This window comes from Catharus ustulatus, chromosome 4, assembly GCF_009819885.2.
Source record: "Catharus ustulatus isolate bCatUst1 chromosome 4, bCatUst1.pri.v2, whole genome shotgun sequence".
Lineage (NCBI taxonomy): Eukaryota > Metazoa > Chordata > Aves > Passeriformes > Turdidae > Catharus > Catharus ustulatus.
Window position 1 is genome coordinate 35,062,153 of NC_046224.1, and position 26,089 is coordinate 35,088,241.

Here is a 26,089-nt window from a genome sequence, read left to right on the forward strand (position 1 = left end):
CCTAAATGCAGTAGTATCTTGCTACCATGACAACCCCCCCTTACCTAATTTGAGTTCAAGCAGGTTCTTGTCGTGTTTTAAGGCATTTTTTGTAATTCTTTTTTAATGATCATACTATAATGTAGAAACAGCATTTTCACAACAAGTTTCTACACACGTTCAAAGTACAACAACCAAACTATCTGCCTTCTGACATGGGACCTGTTAAAAAGAGAGTTCTCATCTTCCAAAGGAATTCTCAAAAGCCTCCTTCACTGTACATTTTACTAAAGTACTCTTCCACTTACCCTGTGGTAGTTTAATGGGATGAGGCCTGGACATTGTCACACCTAATTTACATCTTTTGGATTGTAAAAACTTTGAACTCCAACCTAATCAATATAAAATAAACACTTCAAAGTTTAAACATATCTTAAAACATAGGTTTTAACTGCATTGCCACTAGCTCATCTCACTTCCAGGCAAGGGTAGGTGGGTGGGTGGCTGGCTTTGTTCTTCCTTTTTTCCTCCCTCTGCTTCAGCATTAGCAAAGAATAACCATAAACACTTTCCATAAACACAACTACTCTACAAAAGAATACTCTATTTCACTGCAAATGGTGAATTTGGAAAATTACTGGATCAGGAAAAATGAACAGAACCTTCCAGTATATCTATATTTTTCTCCTTACCTCCTGATAAAGGTCACTGAGATCCTCATGATGTGCCTGCTTAGAGCATCCTGGGAACTCTCTGACACAACAGGAGTCAGGTGGCCAGTCCAATTCTGTCATTTCCAGCCAGTCTGTGAAGTACACCACGCCACAACATTTAAACTGCAAAGGAAGCATTAGCCAAGATTAGCAATAATGATGCTACTTCTTCAATAGGTAAAGTAGGTCAAGAAAAAAACCTAACAAAGCTCCTAATACCACTTTCAAAATATTTACATAACTAAAATTTACAGAACTAAAAACATCCATGAGTGCTTCCATGTATCTTGTTTTGCTGAACTACTGACATAAAAGCAACGTGAAAAATGTAATGAACCAATGAATACTTCAGAAACAGCCAACAATACTGCACTGTCCTTTAAATCTCACTTGCTTCCTCAAAGAATGCTTCACAGAAATTGTCCTATCTCTGGATTCTCCTATCCTTACTGCAAGGAACTAAGATAAGTTCATGTCAAAATGGGGACAAATGAACAAGTATTCCTGTGGCTGAAAGGAGTAGCAGAAAAAGGTCATACCAGTGAGGATTATTCTTGCAAGGGGTACAACTACAGACACATTTATTGAAAATAGAAAAAGCAGAGATTTACCTGAATATAGGGAAATAAATTAAAAGAGTAAGCAAAAATGTATAGAAACCCCAAATGCTGAAAGCAAAACTGAAAATGGAAGGAAGGGGTACCACATTAAAATAAATGCAACAGAATCAACCATAAAAATAAGAAGTTTGGCTGCAAAGCAGATGAGGTGTAATTGGCTATAAAACCCACCAGGACCAACAACCTGTCTTCTTTGCAAAGCACACCCTGAGATTTAAAGCCAAATGACCAGTCTACCATATTTTAGCGCTGCTTTCACAGAGAAAAGGGTGAAGCATCTACAGTAGACTTGATCTGGCACTAGATGTGGACTTGACCTGACTGAGAAGATGTTCTGCTGCAGAAACAAGATACTACCTCTCTCTGCCTGAACATCCTCCAGGACCAGCCTGAGTCTAAGTAATTCCCTGAGTCCTTTGATCCACAGCTGTCCCTTTTTACCCACTTCAAGAGCCAGGGTCCTGTATTCCACACCACTCATTGTTCACAATCAGACATGCTGGCACACACTGCCCCTTAAATTCACCAGTCCTCTTAAAAATATCACTTCTCTCTTCTTTACCACAGCTCTCATGTCTCAGTTTTTATTGGTTTGTTACTCAAACTCCTCCCAGCACTAGAATTTAAGGAAAGCTCAAGCTTTGGCTCCTCACTGCAATTGCAAAGACCACCTCATTAAACATCTTTTTCTTACTCTTGTATCTTTTCTTCCCCCACCCAGTTCTTCATTCCTGACTTCAGTGACCCTTTCCATCTTCCTTAGCATAGTCACAACTTTGATATTAGATCAGCAAGAGGGTTGGAGGTAAACATACTTCCCATCTCCCTCAGACGTTAAAAGTTACAGAAGAAAGAATACCAAGCTAATCAGAGCTGAATCTCTGGTAACAGAATTGTAATTACAATTCTGCTGACTGAAAAAGGGCCACAAGTGCTTATTCAGATATAAAGCACATACCAGGCTCATACATCCAGCATCTAAACCATGAGTAGATGGAATATACATGAGAGCCCACCAATTAAGTAGAAACTGTAAAAGAGCTTTCTCAGTTCCCCAAATCATTCATCTGGTCACAGGTGCCATAAGGAAAATCTACCTTCTAAAACTTCTTCTAGCTTCTGAAGGAAATTCTTTTCCCCTAGAAAAATTAAGGCTTAGTTGAAGTTTTATTACTAATATTCATATTATAACCAGCCATTATGATGAAACTACAACTAGGAGAATAGGTACTATTTAATTTAATCGACCCATACATTTAAACCAAGTACCAGCTCTATTCAAGGCAAATTGATTGAGACCATTTGATTATATTATCCCAGGTACAGAAAAGACATAAACACTCTACCTGCATATGAAGAATTACTCAGCTTCACAGAGCACTCACATGGCCAGAGCAAGGAACTGGGGGAGGGGGGAGTAGGTGCTGGTGTGTAACCCCTTTCTTTCAGGTTTTAGTATAAATACAGACTAACCAAGTGCTGCCAGGAAATGTTTAAATAAACAGGAAAGCTGTGCAACAATGATAGATTTCAACATTTCAACAAGGGCAGCACAATGACAGGCATTTAAAGAGTTCTCTTCCTGCACATGAGTTATATTTGGAGTTAATGGGTTTTACCTTGGGCGATTTCATGTTTCTGTAATATAATACTTCATTCTATAAAAACAGTTCTGAATTTTAGTAGGCTAGAGGGCAAACCTGTGAATACACAAGGAAGCTTTTTGGTTTGTTTCCCACCCCCCAGTCAAAGGAAATAAAACCCCTCATCACTTTCACAAACCTCGGCCAAAGAGACAGTGTTGGCATCTTTTTGGAAACTTCCTTTCCCATTCCTTTCCAGCTAAACATATCTTAACCATGACAGCTCCATGAAAGGAAACTAACAGAGCCTATGGGAAGGGGAGCACAGTTTAATATTAAAACAACATATAGACACAGTCATTTTACTTCACCTGCAGATTTTTAATTTTATATACATCATATGCTTTAATGCTATAAGAATCCTAAAAGGTATTGGTGTCCTAACCTTACTGAAAAAGGATATGATAATGTTGACAATTGAAACGAATTTATTAACATTCTGTTTTTGGTGTTTAAGTACCTTTAGGGCCTACAAAAACCAAAGAATTGGGTAACAAGTGATGTTTAAAGACAGCATCACTACGCAGTGTTTCATACCAAATGAACTTGCATTTATTTGCCTATTCACTTAAAACCAAACCTTCTCCTTTAGGAGATAAATAACACTCACTGAGCAGGTACTACCTTAGTTCATGAATTAACCAGCATCTTACCTCCCTCTGGAAGAAATTCCAAGCATGGGTCAGCCACTGGTACCTAGGTAGGCCATAATTGGTCATCCTGGCTTTCAGTGTGATCATATCAGACCACTGCACTGGAACCTGGAGCGAGGAGAGAGAAATGACTCACACAGTGGATCAGTAGGCTTGTGGTTCCAAACCCACAGGTTCCATCTATACTAAGATCTTTACAGTGCAATGACTAAAACAGCTATGTACACAAACAAAACAGGAAAACAAGTGTTGCAATTTTTATGATACTACTATATTTTACAAGCCTTTCTTAAAATAACAAGGAAAAGTTATTCATTTCCTTTGCTTACAAATAAATGTACACTGAAAAGCAGTTACATTTTGGAGAGATTCAGGGATGATATGGTACAATTTATTGATATTACCAGATTTTTTACTTTGCATAAAACTTGAACTGAGTCCCATCCAAGTTGTCAGGGATGGTATTTGTCTGCTCTAGTTTAGGTACCCCCTGGTGTTGTCTTAGATAGCAGAAATAAACAGGGAGCCAAGTGGGAAAATTCATCTCAAGATAAATAATTTAAACAGAGCAGATGTATAATTCCCTTGAAGTCTCAAATCCACTTCACTAAAGTGAAAAACTCTAAGTGTCTAACTTCTACATAGGTAAAATTAATTGAGATGAATTCTATCCCTGGAGTTCTTTCAGCCATTTCCTGGCTTTGTCTGGAGTCCTGTACAGAGGTATCCCAAATGTGCACGATTTCAGTAACTTGCCCAAAAACATTAACAAGGAAGTATAGGCAAGGCTCTATGACCTTTTATCCCAGACACACTCACAGCCTTGTGAAAATTTTTTCTTCTGAAAGGATTCTTGTAGTATTTTTTGTGACAACTGTGAAGTGAGGTGCTGGTGCACTCCATTGTCTGACTATGACACCTCAGTCAGCAATCTGTTGCAAACAGAGGCAAGTGCTATGGCACCTGGCATGTAGTGAAATTATGAGTCAAAATCAAAACCTCACTTTAACTCAGCAGCAGAAATTTCAGTGTGCCAAAACTAAACAAGGATCTGAAGACTGCAGTCATCATCCTATGCCATCACATACGATCCATGCTGAGTTTTGCCTTGTCTCCACCAACCTTAATAGTCACAGTGAAAGAAACCACAATTGCAATATCAGCTGTCGGATGGGAGGGGAGCCCAGCTCCTCTAGAAGCCATGATTTTGCTCTGCTATTCAATTTGAAGCTAACAGACAGGGCATTCTGTAAATAGCAACAAATGGTATCTAAGAAAAGAAAATTTGCACACTAATTCCCCAAGAAACCTGGTCTTCATTGTGCTAGATCTTCTGTAAAAATATAGAGACAATCTATATGCCTGCCTGAACCCATAACACAAATAGGAACATTTGATAACATGTCATTACCATAGTTAAGTTATACCACATTTTTGATGCCATAGTAAAGCTTCACATAGTCCATGTAGTAGTAAGGTCCCAGAAATTTAACATGCCTTTCACTCAGCAGATTTTTGCATTGAACTCACAATGGTTCACATGAAAAATATATTAAGAGTAGAGTACTAAAAATTCATAAAAACATTATCACAGAATATTTCTATCATAAACATTTACACAGGTCACTGTAATAAATTAATTTAGTTTTGTACTCAGCGCATTTCTCTTTCCTCTGCATCATAAGTTAGCACTCTGCTTTCTTTGGATAATATTTGATAGTGCTGCAATTAAGCTCATATTTGTTAGGCTATTTTTTTATTAACTTATTGAGTTAAACACATTCTAAGGTTATGTAAGCAACAGAATACATCCAACTTCTTTAGGAAATCAATGGAAAGCAGGAAAAAAATAATCAAGAACTGAGAAAAGGAAATTAAAAGCAAAGTAAAACAATCTAAACTTCACTGCAGGAAAGCAATTTAAATGCTGGAGCTAAGGAGGAATTTCAGAATCTGTGTATTTGCTGCAAGAATGCAAACAGGCAAAACTATACAGGTAATAGGTACATTCATGCACCCATTAAATATCTTCCTGTCAGCTCATATACATGCTAGTGCACAGTAATACATGATTGAGATGCATTCATTTGACTACATACCAATACTCATATGTAGACAAAAAAACCTAGAGATACTGGTTTGATTTCAACCTAAGTTCTATAAAGCTCAGTCAGGCACTGAAACGTAATTACTCATTATTATTTTTCTAATTACTATCAAAGCTTGATCAATGCCTAAATAAGCTAAGGAACCACACTGGCTTTTCAATCTTGTGGGTGGAATAAATTAGTCATGAGGCATACTACATACTGAGAGCTATCATGATCTGGAAGGAAAGCTGTTTATGCAAGGACTTTTAGAGAAACTTCTCCACATACCAAAGAAAGCCCACACTGGATCAGCAGAGGCAGTTCTGCCTCAGTGACATTACTGACAACATCACCCACACTACACTACACACCCACCTACACTAATGCCAAGTGATCTCTGAAATCCACCAGGGGCTCATGTGATTTAATGCTACAATAGCACATCAAGACAACCCTGCGGTTATAAGAGGGAATCGTCTTACGTTTATCAAGTAGGAGGAAGCACTTTCTAGGGAATGACCTGCACAGGTATGGAAGAACCACTGAAAAAGAACTGTTCTCCTCATAATTGCCACATTCCCTATGGTTCTCAGCAGCAAGGAACCCACCTCATCACATGAGGAGCAGTAGTGTTAGGACAAAGGGAATTATAACAAGAAATCAGATGGAGAGTGAAAACAAAAAAATCCAAAAAGACACAACTCAAACCAGTATTTCAGGAGATGAGCAATAAAAAGACTCCATATATACAGGGAAAGAAGAAAATAGACAAAGAAAAACATAAAATAGCAACTCTGTTTGCTGTGACCCACTACAGAAGATGCAGACATAGAATCCAGTACTGTTCAGTTTAGCAAAAGGCTGAAGGGACAGCCATGCTTTCTTCTGAAGGGAAACAGCATGACCAGTGACATAACATATGGTAAAGCTATGCCAGCCTTTATCAAACTGTCCCAGGTTTGGGTACCAGCAGAAGAGCAGACAACCAAAAGCTTGGGGGTCAGACTAAAGCACACCATAACTTCAGGTTTTCTAACTAAATAGTGAAGGCTCAAAAAGCATGTTCCAGTGGTGTGAAGGCTATGTTATTTCCGGCAGTTTCCACTGACAAGACTTTTGTCAAACGATGAATGTTAGTTGTAACTAGTCATCCTTGGCAAAATCCCTGCAGAGGGCAGCTGTGCCCATAACATGAAGAATGTCTCTTGTCTGTATTCCCAGTCTTAAAATTAATCAACACAAGCTGACATTTAAAGTAAAAGAATAGCCTCAATCTCTATTTCATTAGAATGGTTCTCTGGAATCTGTACTGCAGGGGAATGAGTTCTGATGTCCTGCTATATAACTTCAGATTTCAGATCTGCCAGAAACTCCTTTCGTCCAAGTAGGTATAAATATCAAGAAAGCTGCCTCACATCTTACTGCAGTATAATTGTCATCAGCTGTTGGAAAGACCATTATATTGGGCATATCTTGGCAGTTGAGAGAAAAATATTTGTCCCTCTATTCATAAAAATGTACCAGCAGACAGAGTACGAGAAGTAAGGATATAGCAACTAAGAGTTACATTTCAGTTTAATTTACTCAACACTTACCTATTTTCTTGCATGATGGTTACAAGTCCTCGGTTTGAAAATTAAAGGTTGGTGTAGTTACAAAAACCAGACAGAGATAAAACCTTTTCACAAGTTTACAGAAGAGTGTTTTATAGTCAAGACATGTTTTGCTTAAAACTGGCATTTATAGCTTGTGGAGGTAGTGTGCAGATTTTAGCAGACAGCAAGTTCTCTATGGAAAGAACACACTGTCTGTTTACAATGTAGTACAGTCTTTAAAATGCAAAGAACTTTTAAGACCAAATCCCTTCAAATTGTCTCTTCTTTCAAAATCCTTATTTAAGCCTCAAGTTCATAATTTATCCTCAAAAATATCAAAGACTTTAATGAGAACCTACCTGAGCAAGAATTAACAAAAAATTAAGTTCTTAAATGGGGGGAAGAAGGATTTGGCTCTCAGATACAGAGGGGGTAAGGAAAAACCCAGACAGGGCCTTCTAGACAAACTCACCCAGGAGAATTCTCTGTTTAAAATGAAGGCAATCAGTTGAAATTAAACTGTCAGAGTAATGAACAGAGATAAACACTACAGCAATTAGAAAACAGCTAGCTAATGGAAAACTTAGTTTTCTTCTGCTGAAAAAAATGCAGTCTCCTTTTCTGACTCACCGTTATTTCCTGCTCGTAGGTCCAAACACCACAGGCCAGTTCAACGCAGAATATTACAAGCAAACTTCCAAAATACTGCAGAAAACAGAATGGTCTTAGCTATTTTTTATCCTCTTTGAAATAAAACAAAAGTGAAGTTTAATATTGTTAGTCTTTTTTTCAAAGTTAAAGAACATCTGAAAATATTAAAATTTCACATGATTCAGGACATGGAAACAAAAATACATTTTTTATAACCAAATTATGAAAGAGTCAGACAGCAAACTTTGTAAAAGCTAAGATCATAGGATATTTCTTTCTTTAAAACTATATTCTTATCAAAGTGACTTAAGTATATGAGGTCAGGTCTAACGACACAAACATTTAGAGATTATTGAGATATATTTTACTATTATAAGATATAACCCTTGAACTATTTAAAAACAGGAAATACAAGTGTAAATAAAGAAGTACAGACCTTGGTAATGATGATTAAGAAAAACTGGTTGCTTCAATTAAAAAGAGTGGTAGTATCTTCTATATAGCATCAATGAACCCTTTCTGAACTGCAGGATAAAGCTACATGGAATTTAAGGCTGTTTTAACTGGTGTTCCCTATTAAAAATAATTCTTTTATCTTTTATTTGAAGCAGAAGTATACTCTCATTCATTACTGACTCCAAACTTTCTTCCAGGTCAGTGGACTGACCTTCCCTTTGTTCTTGGTACACAAGACTTTAAAGTTACAATCTTCATGAATTTTAACTTAATTTGAAAATCAAAGAAACACCGTGACAATATAAAACAGAGTAGAATAGAATAAATATATATATAATTCCATCAGCAGGATACATGTCAAATGGCACCTAATTTAGCTATTTCATTCTATCTATTTAGGACTCAAAACACAAACTTAAGGTAAGTGATTTTTTTTTTCCTATTAATGGGTAAATAAGATTTATTTATTCTGTTTAAAACAGAGCATAAATCCAAAAATGTTAGGCTTTAACAGTCATCTACATAACACCTTTTTCATTCATCTGATCTGGAACTCAGTAATTCACCTTGGCAGCTACTGGTCTTGCCCTAATCTCTATATGCTCACCAAATCTAACTTGCTGAATTAGGCATGTAGATGTGCACAGAGATGTACAACAAGCACATTTAAAAATACTCATGTTAATTTTCAGGAGAAACCTGTACCCATACCCTCCCACTGCAAAGGTATATCCAATAAAGATAGTACTGAAAGCAGGATTCCTATTTTACTAGTCTTCATCATGTTACATTGCATCTTTACACTCATTACAGCTGAACAACACATTGCATTTCCTTACAAATCAACACTGTAAGCAGGTCTTCAATAACCAAAATGTTCATCCCCCAAAAGTCCAAAGGAGGAAAGACATGACTCACACCTTCCAAGAACAATGATGTTTCCTCTAAAAAATAAATTCATGACGTTCTATGCAATGTATCTACTATCATATCACTGCAGTGCCTAATAGCTATGCAGAGAGTTCTTAAAACAAACATGGAAATTTACTTTTTCTAAGTATTCACTTTGAAAGCAGGAAAGAATGCCACATGCTTCAGTGCCACATGCTCTCTTAATTAATAATTATAATAAAAAATGTTTAAGGGTATTATGACTAATACTGACATTTTTGAGAGGGAGAACAACTAAATGTTTCAATGAAAAATGCATTTCACTTCTCAGCTGTCAGAAGAAATTTCAGTGTGTTTATGCTCTAACTGAATAATAAGCCTGGGACTGCCTGCCATCTTACACAAAAATCACTGATTGTGGTGAAAGCGATACATCTGGGGGTGTACATATAGCACTCTCTGCAAAACTCTTAATTTGCAGTTCTTAGTAACATTTAATTCGCTCATCAAGCTTAACATTTGAAACTTCCTCATCTTTCCTAGTATGCAAGTTAAGAATGTTTGTGGTAGTAATAGGAGACAGAAGAGCCAAACCCAAGATTATCTCCTATTACTGATTAGAGCCCAAGATAGAAAACTATTTAGCCAGATTCACTCATAAACCACTTCTGGCTTTGCCAGGGACTGAGCACTCCTGACTAGCTACATCTAGACACATCAGGGCACTGCAGAATCAAGCTCTCTGTCCTGAGAAAGCCCATCTCGTTCCATAACATAAAAGAGAAAACAATAAGTTTACACACATAAACGCCATGCTCTGAATTGAGTGACTGCAGGCACACCAAACTTTCACACAGGAGGTTGTTTCTCTCCACTACGGAAGGGGAGTATTATACCTCTCCTCTATATAACGGTTTGCAAAACAAATACTTCTTATGTAAGCTTTTTTGGGGGGAAAAATATCCTCTAACCATTATTTAAATGTATTACCCCTAATTTCCATCTTCCAAACCTAGAAATTTTTACTGGCTTCAACGCTTATTCCTTGTCCCCAGTTACATTCCCACAAGAGTCTGACTGCTAAATGCATCTTCCTGCATTTCCATGCTTCTGGTTCTTGCCAGAAACAGGGACTTGGTTTTGAAGCAGACTTAACATTTCTTCCTGTGGGCTGAGTGGTTACATGTCATAAAGATGAGTAACTCACTGAGGAGAATGGTTGCATATCACACTCAAAACTGCACCAGGACGTTCCTGATAGTGCCTTCTAGAGAACATCTCCCTCAGAGTATTCTTGGCCATTGCTGAGATATTTTCTACTGTCTCTTCATTTCTTTCCTTGGCAGAGAGAGGGTAAGAAGGAGAAGGCACATAAGGGAGTGAACAGTTTTGCAAAGACAGCTACAAGCTATGATAAAATAAAAGTACAATTATGACTGTTTTAAGAACTGGAGACCCTTTACAAGGCAAATCCTACAGATATTTCCCTTTTGTAGACAATTGTTAATGACTGTCATTCTTTCCTTAGTCTGACTATGTGAAGTAATCAGAAAATTGGAGCAGTGCCTTGATCCTGTTACAAACTCATCAGTTTCACTGAAGGATTTCCTCCAGCAAAACTGTGAAAAACCTAAAATGCTGCTTCCTTGAGAGAAGCTGAATGACAGAAATGCTGGCAGAAAACACTCTTTAGAGAGCAATAAATCATAGCAAAAATACTTGCCAACTTAAATAAAGCATTAGCCATTTACTGCTCCATACATCATGCTTGTGGCCAAGATACTCAGCTTCAGCATCCCTTCACTGTAAAGTGGATGTTGTCAGTTTGCAGGAGCTGGTCTCCTGCAACCTTCTTGTTAAGCCTGCTCTACCACAGGTGACAGGCTGGAAGGAAAGAAGGAGGGAGAAGAAAGGGAGGCAGCATCTCTGTAAAGCAGTAGTTTTCCAACAGGAACATTTCGTCTAATACCTGGAACATTACACAAGCACTTGGATTTGCAGCACTGACAAACTGAAGAGGCTTACACAACTCTGTTTTTCCAGCACATCAGTCCTGAAAGAGAGGTGAAAGACCTGGGGACTCAGAAGAATCATGTTCTCCATCCTTTCTTATGCAAGAGACTGAATATTCAAGAAGTGGGAATAGAAACAAAGTCATTACTGTGAAAACCAGTTTCAAAGATGTAAAAGGCATGAAGGGCCTAGGAGAGGTAGTAAAAATATTCCGTATGTAATCACCAGACCCTGTTCTGCTGAAATACTCTTCATGTGGTACAGCTGCTGAAGTGACCACAGCCAATATTCAAATCCTGAAACTTCCAGTGCAGAAACCACACGCAGCAACAGCATGGAATCCCATCACTGAAATACTAGCTACTAGTGCAGAGATGCTACCAGCTTATATTCACCTACTGCAACTTGTAACAGCCTCCACAGAGCTCTTGCCCCTGGGAAAGTCAAACAACCCCAAGTTGATATCTACAGGGAATTCACATATGAAGACAGAAAGGATGGGGATGGTGAATGCCAATCCCATTATGATGAATTCAGCCACAGAAGGAAGGTAATCATCAAGCAAATAAAGACAAAAACCAAACCAAAACATAACCAACATCTACCACACCAAAAAACAGGGACTAGTTAATATTGAATAGGTTTTGTCCTAATTTGAATAGTTAGCTGCATAAAGGCTATCAGAACCTGATAAAGCACTAAAAAATGTACACAGTATTTTCAGATAGGCATTAAAAATCAAAGTCATTAAAACCTATTTTTATAAAGATCTGTAGAGGCTAAGTAAATATAACAAAAAATTTTAGTCTGAATAAAATTTCTGCACACCACAGTGGCACACAAGTTCTATATATGCCACTGCATGCCAGCGCTCCATACATGGAACATATATTCTCTGGTATATGCTCAAAATGTCTTCCTACCTCTCCATCTAAGACTAAAAACTAAGTCACAAAATTAGTTTATCCTAAGTAAATTGTAACAGGTTTTTTTGATATTACAATTGTTCTACCGAACTAAGCTAACGTCCACCACCACCAAACACATTCCAGGAACATATTTCTTTCTCGATCATCTCAATCACTTAGATAAAAACACAAATAAAAACAGCAAATGCAAGCACAAAATCACTACTACTGAAGCTCAGGCATTTTATATTTGTTTAAAGGGTTTTTTTTCCCAATGACTCCCATTCTGTTCATAGATTAATAGCAAAGAGCACACACATGAAGTGTCTCCCAACATAAAATCTCTCCCTCATGGCTTTCCCACCTGCAGAGTACAGGATTTCTTTTTTGCAATTGTGGGCAACTTAGGGAAGGATGTAAAACACGAAGCACAATCTTTTGCAGATATGTAACATAAAACTCTTGTAAGTAGTTCTAGACATTTTGTGTTGAATGCACATGATACCTGCAATTAATAAACTAACATAATTTGTCTGCTTTTCAGGCAACAGGTGAAAGGAACTGGTCAAAAATAACCTATTTCTGTTACTAACATGACAACACGATGATGGAGAACATAGTACGAGAAAGATTTTAAATTCTTCTCAGAGATTTTTTCACTGCAGAAATACTGAATTCTAACTACATTTAGTAAAGGAAAACTGGAGTTAAACTCTAGTGCCCTACAGTAGTTTCCTTCAGTGCAACAGCTTTGGGCAATGTCAACAGCCAGTGCCCTACTTCAGCCACCATGACGATCCCACCAGCAGAGATACACAACTTGCATGACTGTCCTCTGAACCCTGTGTAAACATTCTATCAGAAACAAAGCTAAGACCAGGAACCCTAATAGAAATTTGGTGACCTGGGGTATTTTGGGACCAAGTCACTATGGCACTCTGCTGTCAAGCAACTCAAGCAGGTAAGGGTTGCTGTACCACAAAGTTGATTGTACCCATCTATATTCTGGAAGCAATGGCCTTTTTCCCATGTTTTTTCACTCTGTTTCAGTAATTTGTTGCCAATGACTTATGAAATGCTTCATTAGTAAGCAGTTACTATAACCAGTAAAACTGTGCTACTAGCCTATGATTCCCAAGGACCTGAACACATCCGCAGTCATGCTGCTTTGAGCCTGCTCCTACCAGTGATTGTTTACTGTTTGCAAATATGATTTGAAAGCAAGAGCCATGAATGTGAACAGAGATAGGGCTCTGTGTCAACCCAAATTTCATCCGAATTAGAAAGGGACAAGAATGGTTTTGTTTATCTTTTTCCTCACTCAGATCTTTCTGGTTTTATGCTGCATCATGCTCTTCTGTTCTGACAGCTTCCTAGTTAACTACTAACCTGAGGAGACTTCACCATCTACTTATCTACTAATCCCCAGAGAACAAATACATCTCATCACACAACACAGTCAAAATACTGACTTCTTAAGCCCACTTCCAGACAGTGAGAAAGCAACAAGAGCGAAGTCTGTATATGAAAGCAAATAGCAGTGGCAGGCAGGACTAACTAATGGAGCCAGAAGTTGCAATATAGCGAGGGAAAGAGAAAACACGGGGAGCTTCTGTAAAACCTCTTCTACAAGACTATAGAAATCCTTAATTTTCTGCTGCATCTTTCTTTAAAGATCAGTGTTTGTATTAAGGAATCATCATTCACATCACCTACATTTTATTTCATAAACATCTTTTTTTTTCAAGCTCTACCACTCTCCTCCCAAACACCTTTCTCTCAAAAGATAAAAAACCCTTTTTTACCCCGCTCAGACTCAAGGAAAAACCCAGCCCTTATGCCAGAGCAAACAAAGAGCAGCTGATCAACAAATCTATTCTCTTCAGCTTGCTGTCTCACACTGCTGTCTTGAGCAACATGTTCCATGTGGCATTAGAGGTGAAGAAAGCTCTGGAAAGGGCAGAGGCTGAAGGAAATTCCAAGAGGGCAGCTGCAGAATGAAACCTTACCGTAACCTCTGAAAGACCAGAGTATATGGTATGTAAAGCAAATGCCAGCAGATTTTAGGAGTTATGCACAGCATTTCCCAATAGCTAACAGCCTGAGAACACCAGCCTTGATCTTCTGAGATGCAAGCTATCCAAACATCTCTCTGTCCCTGGGAAACCTCAGATGACCATCACCACTGATAACTAACAAGAACCAGAACTGTTCCATGTAAAATGTAACAAGTCCTTCCTCCAATAACTCAGAAGCTACAGTTCCCATTATTTTTGTCTGTTTACAAGATAACAAGGTTATTTTAATGATTAATCCAGTATCTTTTTAAAAATAGAGCAAAAACTCATTAAACAGATTTAGACAAGCCGCATGGAAAACTGACATCCTGTATATCCACTTCAGCAGTACAAATTTTCCCCTGCCTCTCTCCCCTGCACCTTCAGCCCTGCTTCATTAGTCATTTTGATTTTAAATTTGGTTTATTTGCTTGACAACACAGAAATTTGTGAGAGATGCAGCCTAAAGTCAACAGGGAAATGAGCTGAAACCATCTACTTGCAACATAAGCTATGGAATGTCATCCAGTTCTTCAAAATAAATACATTTCACACAAAAATTATCAAGTATCTCTACTATCTTAGATTTGGTTTCCTAGATCACAAAATTTTATCAAAATGTCTTAAAGTCTAGATCTTTGCAAAGTCCACCTCTCTTTTGTAAAACTTTATTAATAATTTTTAAATTAATTTTTTAAGGCAATGAACATTTTAGTTTTTAAAACTATGTATCCAAGTTCTTTTTACTATGCCATTCATTTTTTAAAAAAGTAAATAAAATTATTTATGGTTAGATTTTTTTTTCACAGCCTTGATTCTTCTGCATGATATTCTTTACCTGTTGTAATTTTTTACTTGAAGTTACCTTTGCTTATATATGTAAACTGGTATTACTTTGGAAACAAGCAAATACACACTTCAAACAATTATTAGGATTTATTTGCTGAGGGTTCAATTACCTCAAGTCAGTGCACTTCTCACAAGGACAGCTATTGCAAGGTCATGGTAAATTGCTAAACAGGACATAGGGGAAGATGGCCATTGGACCATGATTTTCTTATGGCTTGTCATAGTCTATTCCCCTTTTTTCTTCCCCTATTTCATAAGATTTATATCAAAACCTAAAGTTTCCTATTGTGCACATATTTTTCAAAACACAGCTTCCTTCATTTGTCTATCTGCTCTTTATTTTCATTTATTTCCTACCAAGGAAATTACACACCATTAAAATGTTTCCTTAGTCAACCCTAACGGCACCAAAGAGCGCTGCATTGCCTCTGCAACACTGCTGAGCATTCAAGGCAGCTGCTCAGTGCCTGGATGAAAGCAGCAGATCACCACCATGATCACAGCAAACATTTGGATTTAAGTCAAGTACTTGCAAGAAGACCTGGACTGTCCCACCAGTTCAATTCCTGTCATGCTTCCCCATGCTGCTCAAATACACAGCTGCTCTTGCTTGCCATGTATTCCACAGGCAGCACCTTCATCACTGCACAGCTCCCAATATCCCACATGGCCAAGCAACTCATGTCTCCTCTGCAGGTGCCCTCTCCCACTTAAGGAAATTAGGCACGGTTTCAAAGCACTTGCCTTTGAAAAAGTCTTTTAAGGACATACACGGCAAGGACTTATTTATGTCAGGGAAGACAAGGTCAACAAAATACAGCACGCTTACGCAGGCAGTCAGAGAGGTTGGCATTGAACCCCAGGACTAATTTATTATACAGAGATGTGAGCCCTACAGAGTGCACACTTTCCTGCAAAGCTTGGCTCAGCTCTTTGGTGACACTGTGGCATCACTAAAATCCATCCCAAAATCAAACAACTCGTCTGAACCTTAAAAATCATGATCTAAACAGGAAAGACACACACTCTCCATTTCAAGGCAAAGAGACGTGTAGTAATTAGTACAGGCATGATCTCCACCAGTTTAACTTAGAATTCTAAGTTAGAAATATAGAAAGAACAAAAATAGTCTCTTTTTTTTTGAGAAAGTTGCTCATATCTGAAACTACTGGGGTATAATAAAAATTGGTGAACTTGAAGTGTATTTTCTCTTACCAGTGGAACATCAGAATGCAAGCTAAATGTCTAGCCCCTTAGTTACTCACTGGCTATCTGAAACCGAGGTTTAGCAGAATACTGTCTTCCCATGAAACTTGAACTACAGTATTATAAACACATTTAAACCAGTCTTTCAAACAAGGTAGGCCAACCTGTCTTGTGAATCTCTGTCTTCCTCCCACTCATACCACATTTGTAAATGGGCTGTTGATAAAAGCCATAAAATACAAACTCAGTCTGTCCAGCTTAATACTAAACTGCATGGGTTTACTCCAAATATGTTTGTTAGTTGTTTCTTCTCCTCAATGCTGGGTATCTAAATAATTTAGAAATACTTCTGGTTGGTAAATAACAATTCCAGTGCCAAGTGTTAGTCCAAGGCATTGCAGCAGCTGCAAGTGTGCTGAGTCCACATGGATAGGAATGAATATCCTCTATTACTAGAGAGCAAATAACCAATACTATGTATTAATGCAGAAACTGCCACAGAAAGGGGAAAAAACAGATAGTAAAATTTGTTATCACTTAAGTCTCATATTAATTCCTGCTAACTGTAGTCAGAAGCACTACAGAATAGTTGATTCTGTGGTACTGTAGAGCAGCTGACATATCACACAGACTAAGAATTCCTTCTAGGAAGAATACATTAGCAGTTATTGGTATCTTCCAACATAGCAGATGCCCAAATTTAATCACCCCTATCACCTCTGCATCAACGTGGACTGAAATGGGTGTATCTGTATACAAGAATTTGCCACAAATGGTAATACAGCCAACAGTATCTCAGCATTCTCTAGACAGACTTCACAGAAGTTTAATGATGGTTTGCCTGGTTGTGTTTAGCTTAGTCTACCAGGATCCAATTTATAACCAGGTTCCACCACAACTAAAGTAATAAGCTGTTTAACCACACACCAACAGGGGCTAACAATGTTTAGCTTTGAGGAATATTTATTACCCTGTCAACTATATGATAAAAATCATTAACAGGATTTGCCCTGTTGACCATCAAGTACTTTCAACATTTTTCCCCTTTGTGAAAACATACACGGACTAATTTGAAAGACCAATTACCCTTCAGGACATATTTCTGAAGTAATTAAAATGAAATTATCGTTGCTTTAAAATGCTGGTTGTACAAAAAGTCCAGAGCATGTACCCCAGAAGACTGAGGTTTCACATTTTCCTACTAAAAAGCTGAGCAAACATGATTTTAGTGTATACTTATGCCCCTATGTGAAGATGGAAAGGTTTCAAGCATTTAATTGCATGACAAAATTTTAAAAATAAATGGAAATGATTACGTTTTCAAGTGTATTAAAACCAAACACTATATATATTTTATTGTCTTTACACTTTATTACATTTTCCAAAAATCCATTTCAATTAACATCAGCACTAGCAATGAGCATGCTGCCAGGAACATCAAGACTTGTATCCAAATATCTGTGCATGCCATCATTATGGCTTTCACGTACTTCAAAAAGAAGACTAAAAGCACGATTGAAGAGGTTGTTAATGTTTTACATGAAGGTTCTTTTCTTTTAGTTCATCTGGTTGAACAAAAGCTCATTTTGTTGATCCATCAGTTTTCTCATTAGTCTGATGAATGAAGCATTGACTTATGTCTGCATACTTCTGTATAGTATAACATAACTGCATTCATTTAACAATCAATCAAAGACAATGACATACTTAGGAAGATATAATTCAGTTTTGCTTATCAGTTTATTTAGCAAGAGCAAATCTCAAGCTCCTGAAAATGAAATATTGCAACATGATAGAAATGTCTTGCTTTGATTTAGTGTAACTTGACTGCCTAAACACACTTCACATGATTTATTTCCAGATGGTACTAAAGGCTATAAATTATTTCTTCTTTTCACTTGCAGTGTAAATAAACTGAAGGCCAAAACAAGTTTTAACTTCATTATCTCTTGAAATAGTGAGGTGGGTTTTTTCAAAGCTTATACTGCAAATAACTTTCTTTCCCCAGACACTATGTGGCATTGATCTACATCACATAGCTGTTTTTACCTCTTAACTAATTTAATTAGTATTAAAAACTACCACCACTACAAAATAAAGAACACATTATGAAAGTAATCTTATACCCTTACAAAAAACCCTAACATTTTGTAAATTTATCATATTTTAATACTTTCATTATTTACATGAAATAAAAATATGCACTAAGCCCTTTTGAGGTATGTAAAAAAGGTTACTAGAGAAATAATTATATGGTATGAAATTACATTAATCCATTACTCTTACACACATGTCCACAACTAAGTAACTGTCTTAGAACTTGTTTCCATTTATTTTAACACTGCAATGTTAAGATCTAGAAATAAAAACACATGACTATTCTGTTACCCTAAAATGTTCAGATTTAAATGACAGTTTTCCTCAACAATGCAGTTTTGGAAGAATAATCTTCACATTGCATACAGGCTGAACAAAATATCCAAGAGGAGAAACAGCATTGCCCTCTTGCAACTGAAGAACACTCCCATTGCAGACATTCAGCCGGAAATATCAAATAAATCTTTTTCCAACCCTCTCAAATTAAAAGAAAAAAATAAGACATTTTAATATAAAATCCCAGTACAGTTTTGCAACTGTTTATTCTGCAGTTAGAATATTTCTACTAGAGAAAAGCAAAGGTTCCATAAACCTCAGCCAATTTCTTACAGTGTTTTATGGTCATTTTGTGCACAATCTGTGAGGTTTAGGTGCTACACACGTAAGCCTGCACACATCCACAAGAAGAATTCAATTGAATGCACTCCATGAGAACCCAATACACACTACAGTTAAAAAAACAGCAGGAGCCCAACTCTACTTGTAAGGGACCCTGGATATTCTCAAGAGTTGAAGGATTCTATCTGTCCAATTTCTGCTACTGCAATTACAGTAATCAAGTCTAATACACCTCTTTCACATTCATTGCTCCCACTCTCTTGGACTTAGAGTGCTTGGAATCCTGCTTATCCTCATGTTAAAAAACAGAGTCCAATTCTGCAAAGAGCTACAGATGCCCTTTTAAGAAGCATACACATACATGGTACTCTTGGATTTCAGTACTGGCAACAGTCCAAAAGTGTTAACTCTAAACCTTTAAAATTTGTGTGAACTTGACGGGTTTTTGTTAGAGTGGCATTATTTTTGTTTGTATTTTGTTTTTGGTTGACTGTTTCTTTAATTGTCCTCAAATTCACTGACTTCCAGAGGAAGAACATGGTGTTTGGCTCCCTTGACAGTCAAAGCCACATCCCTGTTAAACTGTACACAAAGCTTGTGCAGGAGAGACTACTACACTTCAGTTGTTGTCAGCTTAGTTATATACTCTCCAAAGGAAGCAAAAAGACAGGCACTTGGAATTTATTTTTAAACTTGCTTAAAAGAAATTGTAACTGCAAAATTCCACATCCACATAAGAGAAGACAAAGCTTCTGAACATACTCAGAATTAACTTTCCTCAGCTACAAGTGCTACTACTTTACACAAACAGTCAACAATGGAATAAAGCAAAGTCTAGGTTAGGTAGCTATTGCAGATCTAGGAGTTGAAACAGTCGCATACAGGTTTATTTCAGAGTACTCAGAACTCACGTCCCTATAATTATTAGTACTGAAGAGTTTGAGTTATTTTTCCCTTCAACAACTCCTCTACTAAATGAAGTGAAATTTTTGCAATTGAGACACTACTTGTCTTTCAGTCATAGCATAATGCAGTCTAGGCAATAAATTATTTCCTACTGCATGCTTTGCAATTACAATTCCTCACCAATACCATAACTCAACAGGGTAATAAAAAATAATCAGTATTTATCTAGTGCCTGTGGATTAAAACCTTTCTAACATTCCTGAAACAAAACAGAAGTTATGAAACATACCCAGACAAGGAGCAACAGATTTCTTTTCACTGTTCCACAGTATCCCAGCATTCCAACTATGATGAGGAAACAGCAGACTGCAATCATAACCGGGTGGACCACAGGAAAGTAAGTCAAAATGACAGCCTCCTCCACCCTAAAAAACAATCAGAACAATAATCAAAAAAGTACAATCACAAAAATGTTATATAAAATAAAAAAATACAGCCATTAAGAAGAAAATGGTTGATTAGCAGATGCGTTCTTTCCAGCACCTTACACGTTTCACAAAAATCTCTTCAACATGGTTTAAAGTCAAACACTGCATTCAGGTACCAAAAACTGCATTGTCCAAAACCTCTCTGGAGCAAAGGTAATCTTCCCGCCCTACACTTGCACAGTATGCAGCACAATGAGACCCTGTTTTATCACCAGGGCTCATAAGCACTGCTGTAATAAAATTAACAGAATTTCTAAATCTCTGGACTGAATTAAGTTTTCAAAACTAAATAGTAATAACATATGATTACATGTTGTCAACAGGCCAAAGATTCATCCCTGTCAGAAGAGAAAGGCACAACACTGAAACTCTATCTTTCCCCTTTTTCTAATTTCAACCTATGCCCGAAACTGTGGCAAAAAATGCACCCTGCAATAAAACAACGATTAGTTTAACTGAAAGATTCTCAATGCTACAAATCCTAATGATGAAGCTTGCCACACAGAATGAACAACAGCTTCCCCAATCAGTAACCCACACAGATTAAAAGTTTAACTAAAGCTTTACCTTGTTTCTGCAGTTAAAGTGAGAACATTATTCAGGTAGTCTCTCAGCCAAGCAGAAACACCTAATATGCTGATGGACATCAACTAAAAAGAAAACATTAAGTTACTTCTCATGTGTTTAATGCAAATTGCAAGATCATTCATAATTTTAGTAGCGGATCAGTCATCACTAACATGTTTCATGCATTCATTTATTTGAACAACATACTGTCCCCAAAGCTGTACTTCTATATGCTTAGAATTGGTTTGCTGCCCAAGTACTAGTTAGTGTGCCAGTGACAATGATCTTCTTTCCACCTAGTGATGCTACTGCTGGCTCCTATCCCACCACTGCACAACCACAGAAACAATAGGGAGGACTTGCACTGCTAACATCAGTAACTCTTCAGGGCTCACAAGTGAGACACATCAGTCTGCATGAAACCATGAAGCCGTGCTCAGATACACAGCTAGCGAAGAAGCTAGTCCTGATACAGTGACACTCAAGAGGGGAGATTTATCTTTATTGTGTTAAATTTAGCAGAATCTGATTCTCCTGCTCATTCAGACAAAGTCACACCATGAACACTGTATCTCAGTTTTCAGAACCATAAAATGAAAATAAAACTAACTGCACTTCAATTATAAACCCTATAAAGCATTTGGATATCTAATATGCCAGGCACTTCAGAGACATAAAGCCACTACACTTTCATCAGGAGAGCTCCCATAGGAAGTAAATCCCAAAGACTGTGCCCACCTAGAATGGCCACCACCTCGTTAGACATGGATTTCTGTCACCTGATGACTACACTTCAGCACACCTGGAACTTACCAGGAGAAGCTGTGACGTTAGATTTTCTCGAGAAGCCAAACCCGAACAACATTCAGAACGTGCCACGCTGTGACAGAACCAGTTCTGCTGCTGCTGTAGCAGAGGCACTGCTAGAGGACAAGGCACTCCTCATCCAGTTTCACAGGGGCACCTAGGCCTAAACCACAGAAGACACAGGACCTCAGAAGCACCACTGTCCAGCCGAGGGAGGGAGTCCTAAGCATGCTGACTCTCCAGAATGCTACTGTTTTCATGAACTACATAGGGATATGACAGGACACACCAGCATTATACTTAGCTTTTTATCTCCCCTGTTGTCCCCAACAGCTACCTTCTCACATGCCTTCATACTGCCCTGAAGTTGTTTTGAAGAACAAGTTAAGTGGTTCAAATCTAACAGCGAAAGTCACTCTGTGTCCTTAATGGCTCCCTAGCCTGCAGCAAGCCCACAGTGGACTACTTCTGCCTTTGAAATTTCACAGAAGTCCCAGTAGCTATCCCAGAGCTTCTTCCTGGTGCACAAAGTACAGGCTCTGCCATGGTTCTGAGTGCTGTGAGCAGGAGCTGGGTGCTTGGCATACTGCAAGCATACTCCTGGAAGCTTGTGCATGCTACATGTCTACTGTATTCACTGATGTTCTTTACATTCTGTGGGATTTGTTTTGGCTGGTGCAACAGTAACAGTAAAGAACATTTCCCATTGCATTATTTGCAGGAAGTTGCAGGAACAAGGAAAACAAAATGACTGGAATCTCCTCCCAAATAAACTCCTCCCACCCATCTCCGAAGAAAGCATCAGGCAAGCATACCACACAAGCAGTCAAAAACACTAGAGAGGTAAAGCAGACTACAAGCCTATTTTCTTGTTGTCAAAGGGCAGCAGGAAACATTTTTAACCCTCAACATCTTCCTGAAAGGCCTGTTGATACACACAGAAAAGCATTAGCTCACACATCCACTCCGTTTATGGTAAAATATTTAAGATATATTCAAGAAATGTAAGATATAACCCAATTTGGTTACTTCATTTTACAACAGTGGTGTTCAGAAGTGAGAAGTCCATCAAAACAATGCTCAGTACCTGTTAGTAAGAGCCAGATAGCACTGCTACAAAAACAGTACCAGAAAAATGATCGCTTTCTAAATAATATTCTTCCTCAAATACCAGACTGGTGGACCTCCTCCTAGCTGCCCATTAGGCACTCTCAGGCTGCAAAAATTTTCTTTCAGCCATTAGCATGCAACAACACATTCTACACAGCAGTGAGAGGTGGTGCATTTCAAGGAAGGCAAAACAGCTCTTTCAGCAGAGGTCAGATTTGGCAGCATAATGAAGTGTGCAGGTTACTCACAGACTACAGGGAGATCACAGAGCAACCTGGTAAAAGGCAGATGGGACAGAAAGGATGTTCTGGAGACCAAAAGTACTGAGCAGAGTCCTGTCACTAGGGGAATCATTCAGTTCGCTAGAAGAAAAGGACCTGCATGCAAAGGCAAATCAGGAAGGACAAGAACTTTCGTTTCTGTTCTATCTGCCTAAATTGAATCTTCTCTACCAAGATATGTATTTTTACCCACATAAAATCCACGGAAAATCTAGACAGATATATCACCAAGCTAATGCTGTGGTCATTAAGCATTTCTATAGAAGTTAAACATCAGAGAACATGACTCCCTCTTCACTTAAGAACAGCAACTGGAATAAAAGGACTGCTTCCTTTAATCTAGGAAACAAAACCTTCACCAATAATGTAACTACATGAACACCATTTCAGTTCATAAGAACAAACTCTCTATGAAAGGCCTCTTGCATCATTCAGAAAGATTTTAGCAATTTAGATCCCCCTGGTTATTCTCATTTAGTATGACTAACTAACAAGTACTACTGTTTCTTGTTCATGCAAATTACATGCAAGAACATTCCACCTATAAAGTCTGTGAAAGCCAGCCTACCGCTCAACCTACCCTGTGCCTAGCATGATCTCACCACCATTAACTGCTTCAGGTGTTACTGACTTCTGCTACTCTGAAAATGCTCGAGAGCGAGGTCAGCATGACTCTGAAAAAACTGCAGGCACATTGCCTTACCTCGCTGCTACACAGATGTTACAAGATTACCTATGCAACACTCTCCCGCACATCAAATTCCTAGTGAGGCACCCTTGGGCACCATATTTTCAACAAAGTCCAAAGTGAATTATTACTCCGAATGAACTGAAAGTCAGAGTGATGTGACACACCTCATTCACAGGTATGAAAGTCAGTAAGTGCCCAGGCTGGGGCAGCAGAAAGGCATGGGTCAGAAAGTGAAGAAAAATACTCAAGAGGATCCTCTTGAAGAAAAGAGGCCTATGAAAGAGCAAACTGGTAACTCAAAATAGCAATTCAGCAATAAGTTGATTACAAAAGGTGGATTTCACAGCATATAAACCAGCAAGTGCTTGGTAGCTCTTTCCTAACAGAAGGAAATGATGGGGAAAAAGCTGCATCCCCTCTGATCAGCAGTAGTGAGCCTCAGGGCAGCAACACCTTTACAAATGAAAGATGCCTTTGAAACACCAGACTGCCCTGCATAATGACTGATGTTTATTTTAGTGACAAAATATTATCAAGTTCTAGTTTCCCATCCATCATCCATCAATCCTCTTGCTCACCTGCTCCATAGCCACAAGAGAATCACAAGAACACAACACACGCCTGGCCTCCACAGCCTCCTGCTGACTCAATGTGCAGATGTGCTACCCTGTAAAAGCACTAAACATCCTCAAGTGCCAGATGACATCAAGAAAGCTCCAGGCACCCACCACTTCAACCACCTAGAGCACATACAGATCTTCAGCCAGCAACACAGGAAGTCCATCAACACCAGCAGTACAACTGAGACCAGGCACTCAGTAGGCAGAAACAGTAACAGCCCCCCCAAAAACCTTGGTGTGCATCCAAACCCACCAGCAAGCATCAGCAGGCACATCACTGCAATTCACTGCCAAGTGATTTTCAAGAAGTCATGGGCAGAAGCAAGGTGCTGATTACAGCTATTGTTAGTCCATTTGAAGGATAGTAAAATGGTGGCCAAAAAAAACTGGCAGTCCCCTCTTCAGCCATTGCTTTGTAACTAATTTGCATGCAAAATACAGCTAAAATCTATTTCAAGCAATCAGATGAAAGAACATGAGTTTGACAAATAAAACTGCTAAGATAATTCTCACATTAGCAGCAACATCATTTCCCCAAAAAGTTTGCCTTCTAGCTTCTCTGATGACAGCCAATCTGCTGTGCTGTAAATATAATATGGTGGTGTGCAGTAAAACAAGTTTATTTGTTGCAGCTGGCTGCACAAGTCACTATGGGTTTAATTCTGAACTGTCACAGTATGTTGTATAGCCATCAACACGACACTGAGGCATTCACGATGATGCCTACTGTGATACTCTATTTTAAATATATTTTCATACTAATTGAACATAGGTAATAAATTCTATTTTTATATATGAGCAATATGCACACAATAATATATTTTCAAATGAATTTCTAATGTAAAGTTTCTAAAGCTGTTAAGGTTTTCTCAAACAAGTGAAATACAATATCCAACAGCAGATTTCAGCTATTAGGAATAATCGTTTCCAAGCATAGATTAAATTGTCTTTGGAACTCTCTTACATAAATTAGACATCAAAATGAAAATATAAAATGATCCGCAATTCATTACAGTAATTTCAGGACTATAAGCCGCACCATTTTGACTAAGATTTTGCTCCCACCCCGGAAATGCGGCTTACATTCAGGAGCGGCTAATATGTGAAAAATTTTCTGAAATTTCCAACCCCAGAAGTGCCAGCCAGGGTGCCGAGCCGAGCACCTGCCAGTAAAATCCGGGATTACGTGATTGATACAAATTGGTTACTGTGTTGCGCGGCGAGTGCAGGCAGGCTCCAGGCTGGCAGCGTGGTGGGGGGAGGGAGGCGGGGGCTCCATGCTGCCATCCCCGCGTCCCAGTGGGGAAGCAGGGGGCTCTGCTCCCGCCTGCTGCTGCCACAGGAGTGGAGGGGCTCCGTCCCTCCTGCCACCACCGCGGGTGCCGGCGGGCTCCATCCCCGCCTGCCACCACAGGGCAGCTCTGGGCCAGAGCAAGTGACCCTGGCGGCAGCAGCAACCAACCCCAAGCAGCCCCGCCGAGCGGCAGCACCGAGTTGGGCCACTCAGCCCCGCTGGCAGCCCCGAGCGGGTCGAGCCTGCACAGCCCAAGTTGAGCCAGTAAACCCCGCCATCCCACAAT

The 26,089-nt window shown here is 38.6% G+C and overlaps 1 protein-coding gene across 4 annotated transcripts in view; it reads right to left on the reverse strand.

Annotated features, from left to right (window-relative positions):
* The window catches only part of TSPAN12 (tetraspanin 12), a 42,520-nt gene that overhangs the window by 7,816 nt on the left and 8,615 nt on the right, over positions 1-26,089 (reverse strand). For 2 of the 4 annotated variants that reach the window (XM_033057924.2, XM_033057925.2), the window contains exons 3-7: positions 21,001-21,083; positions 20,235-20,370; positions 7,924-7,998; positions 3,609-3,716; positions 672-815 (exon numbers count right to left, since the gene is read on the reverse strand). In XM_033057924.2, coding sequence (XP_032913815.1) covers positions 672-815; positions 3,609-3,716; positions 7,924-7,998; positions 20,235-20,370; positions 21,001-21,083 — 546 coding nt within the window. Of the gene's footprint in view, positions 1-671; positions 816-3,608; positions 3,717-7,923; positions 7,999-20,234; positions 20,371-21,000; positions 21,084-21,813; positions 23,295-26,089 lie in introns of all 4 variants that reach the window. The other 2 variants (XM_033057928.2, XM_033057927.2) reach the window with 2 other exon arrangements.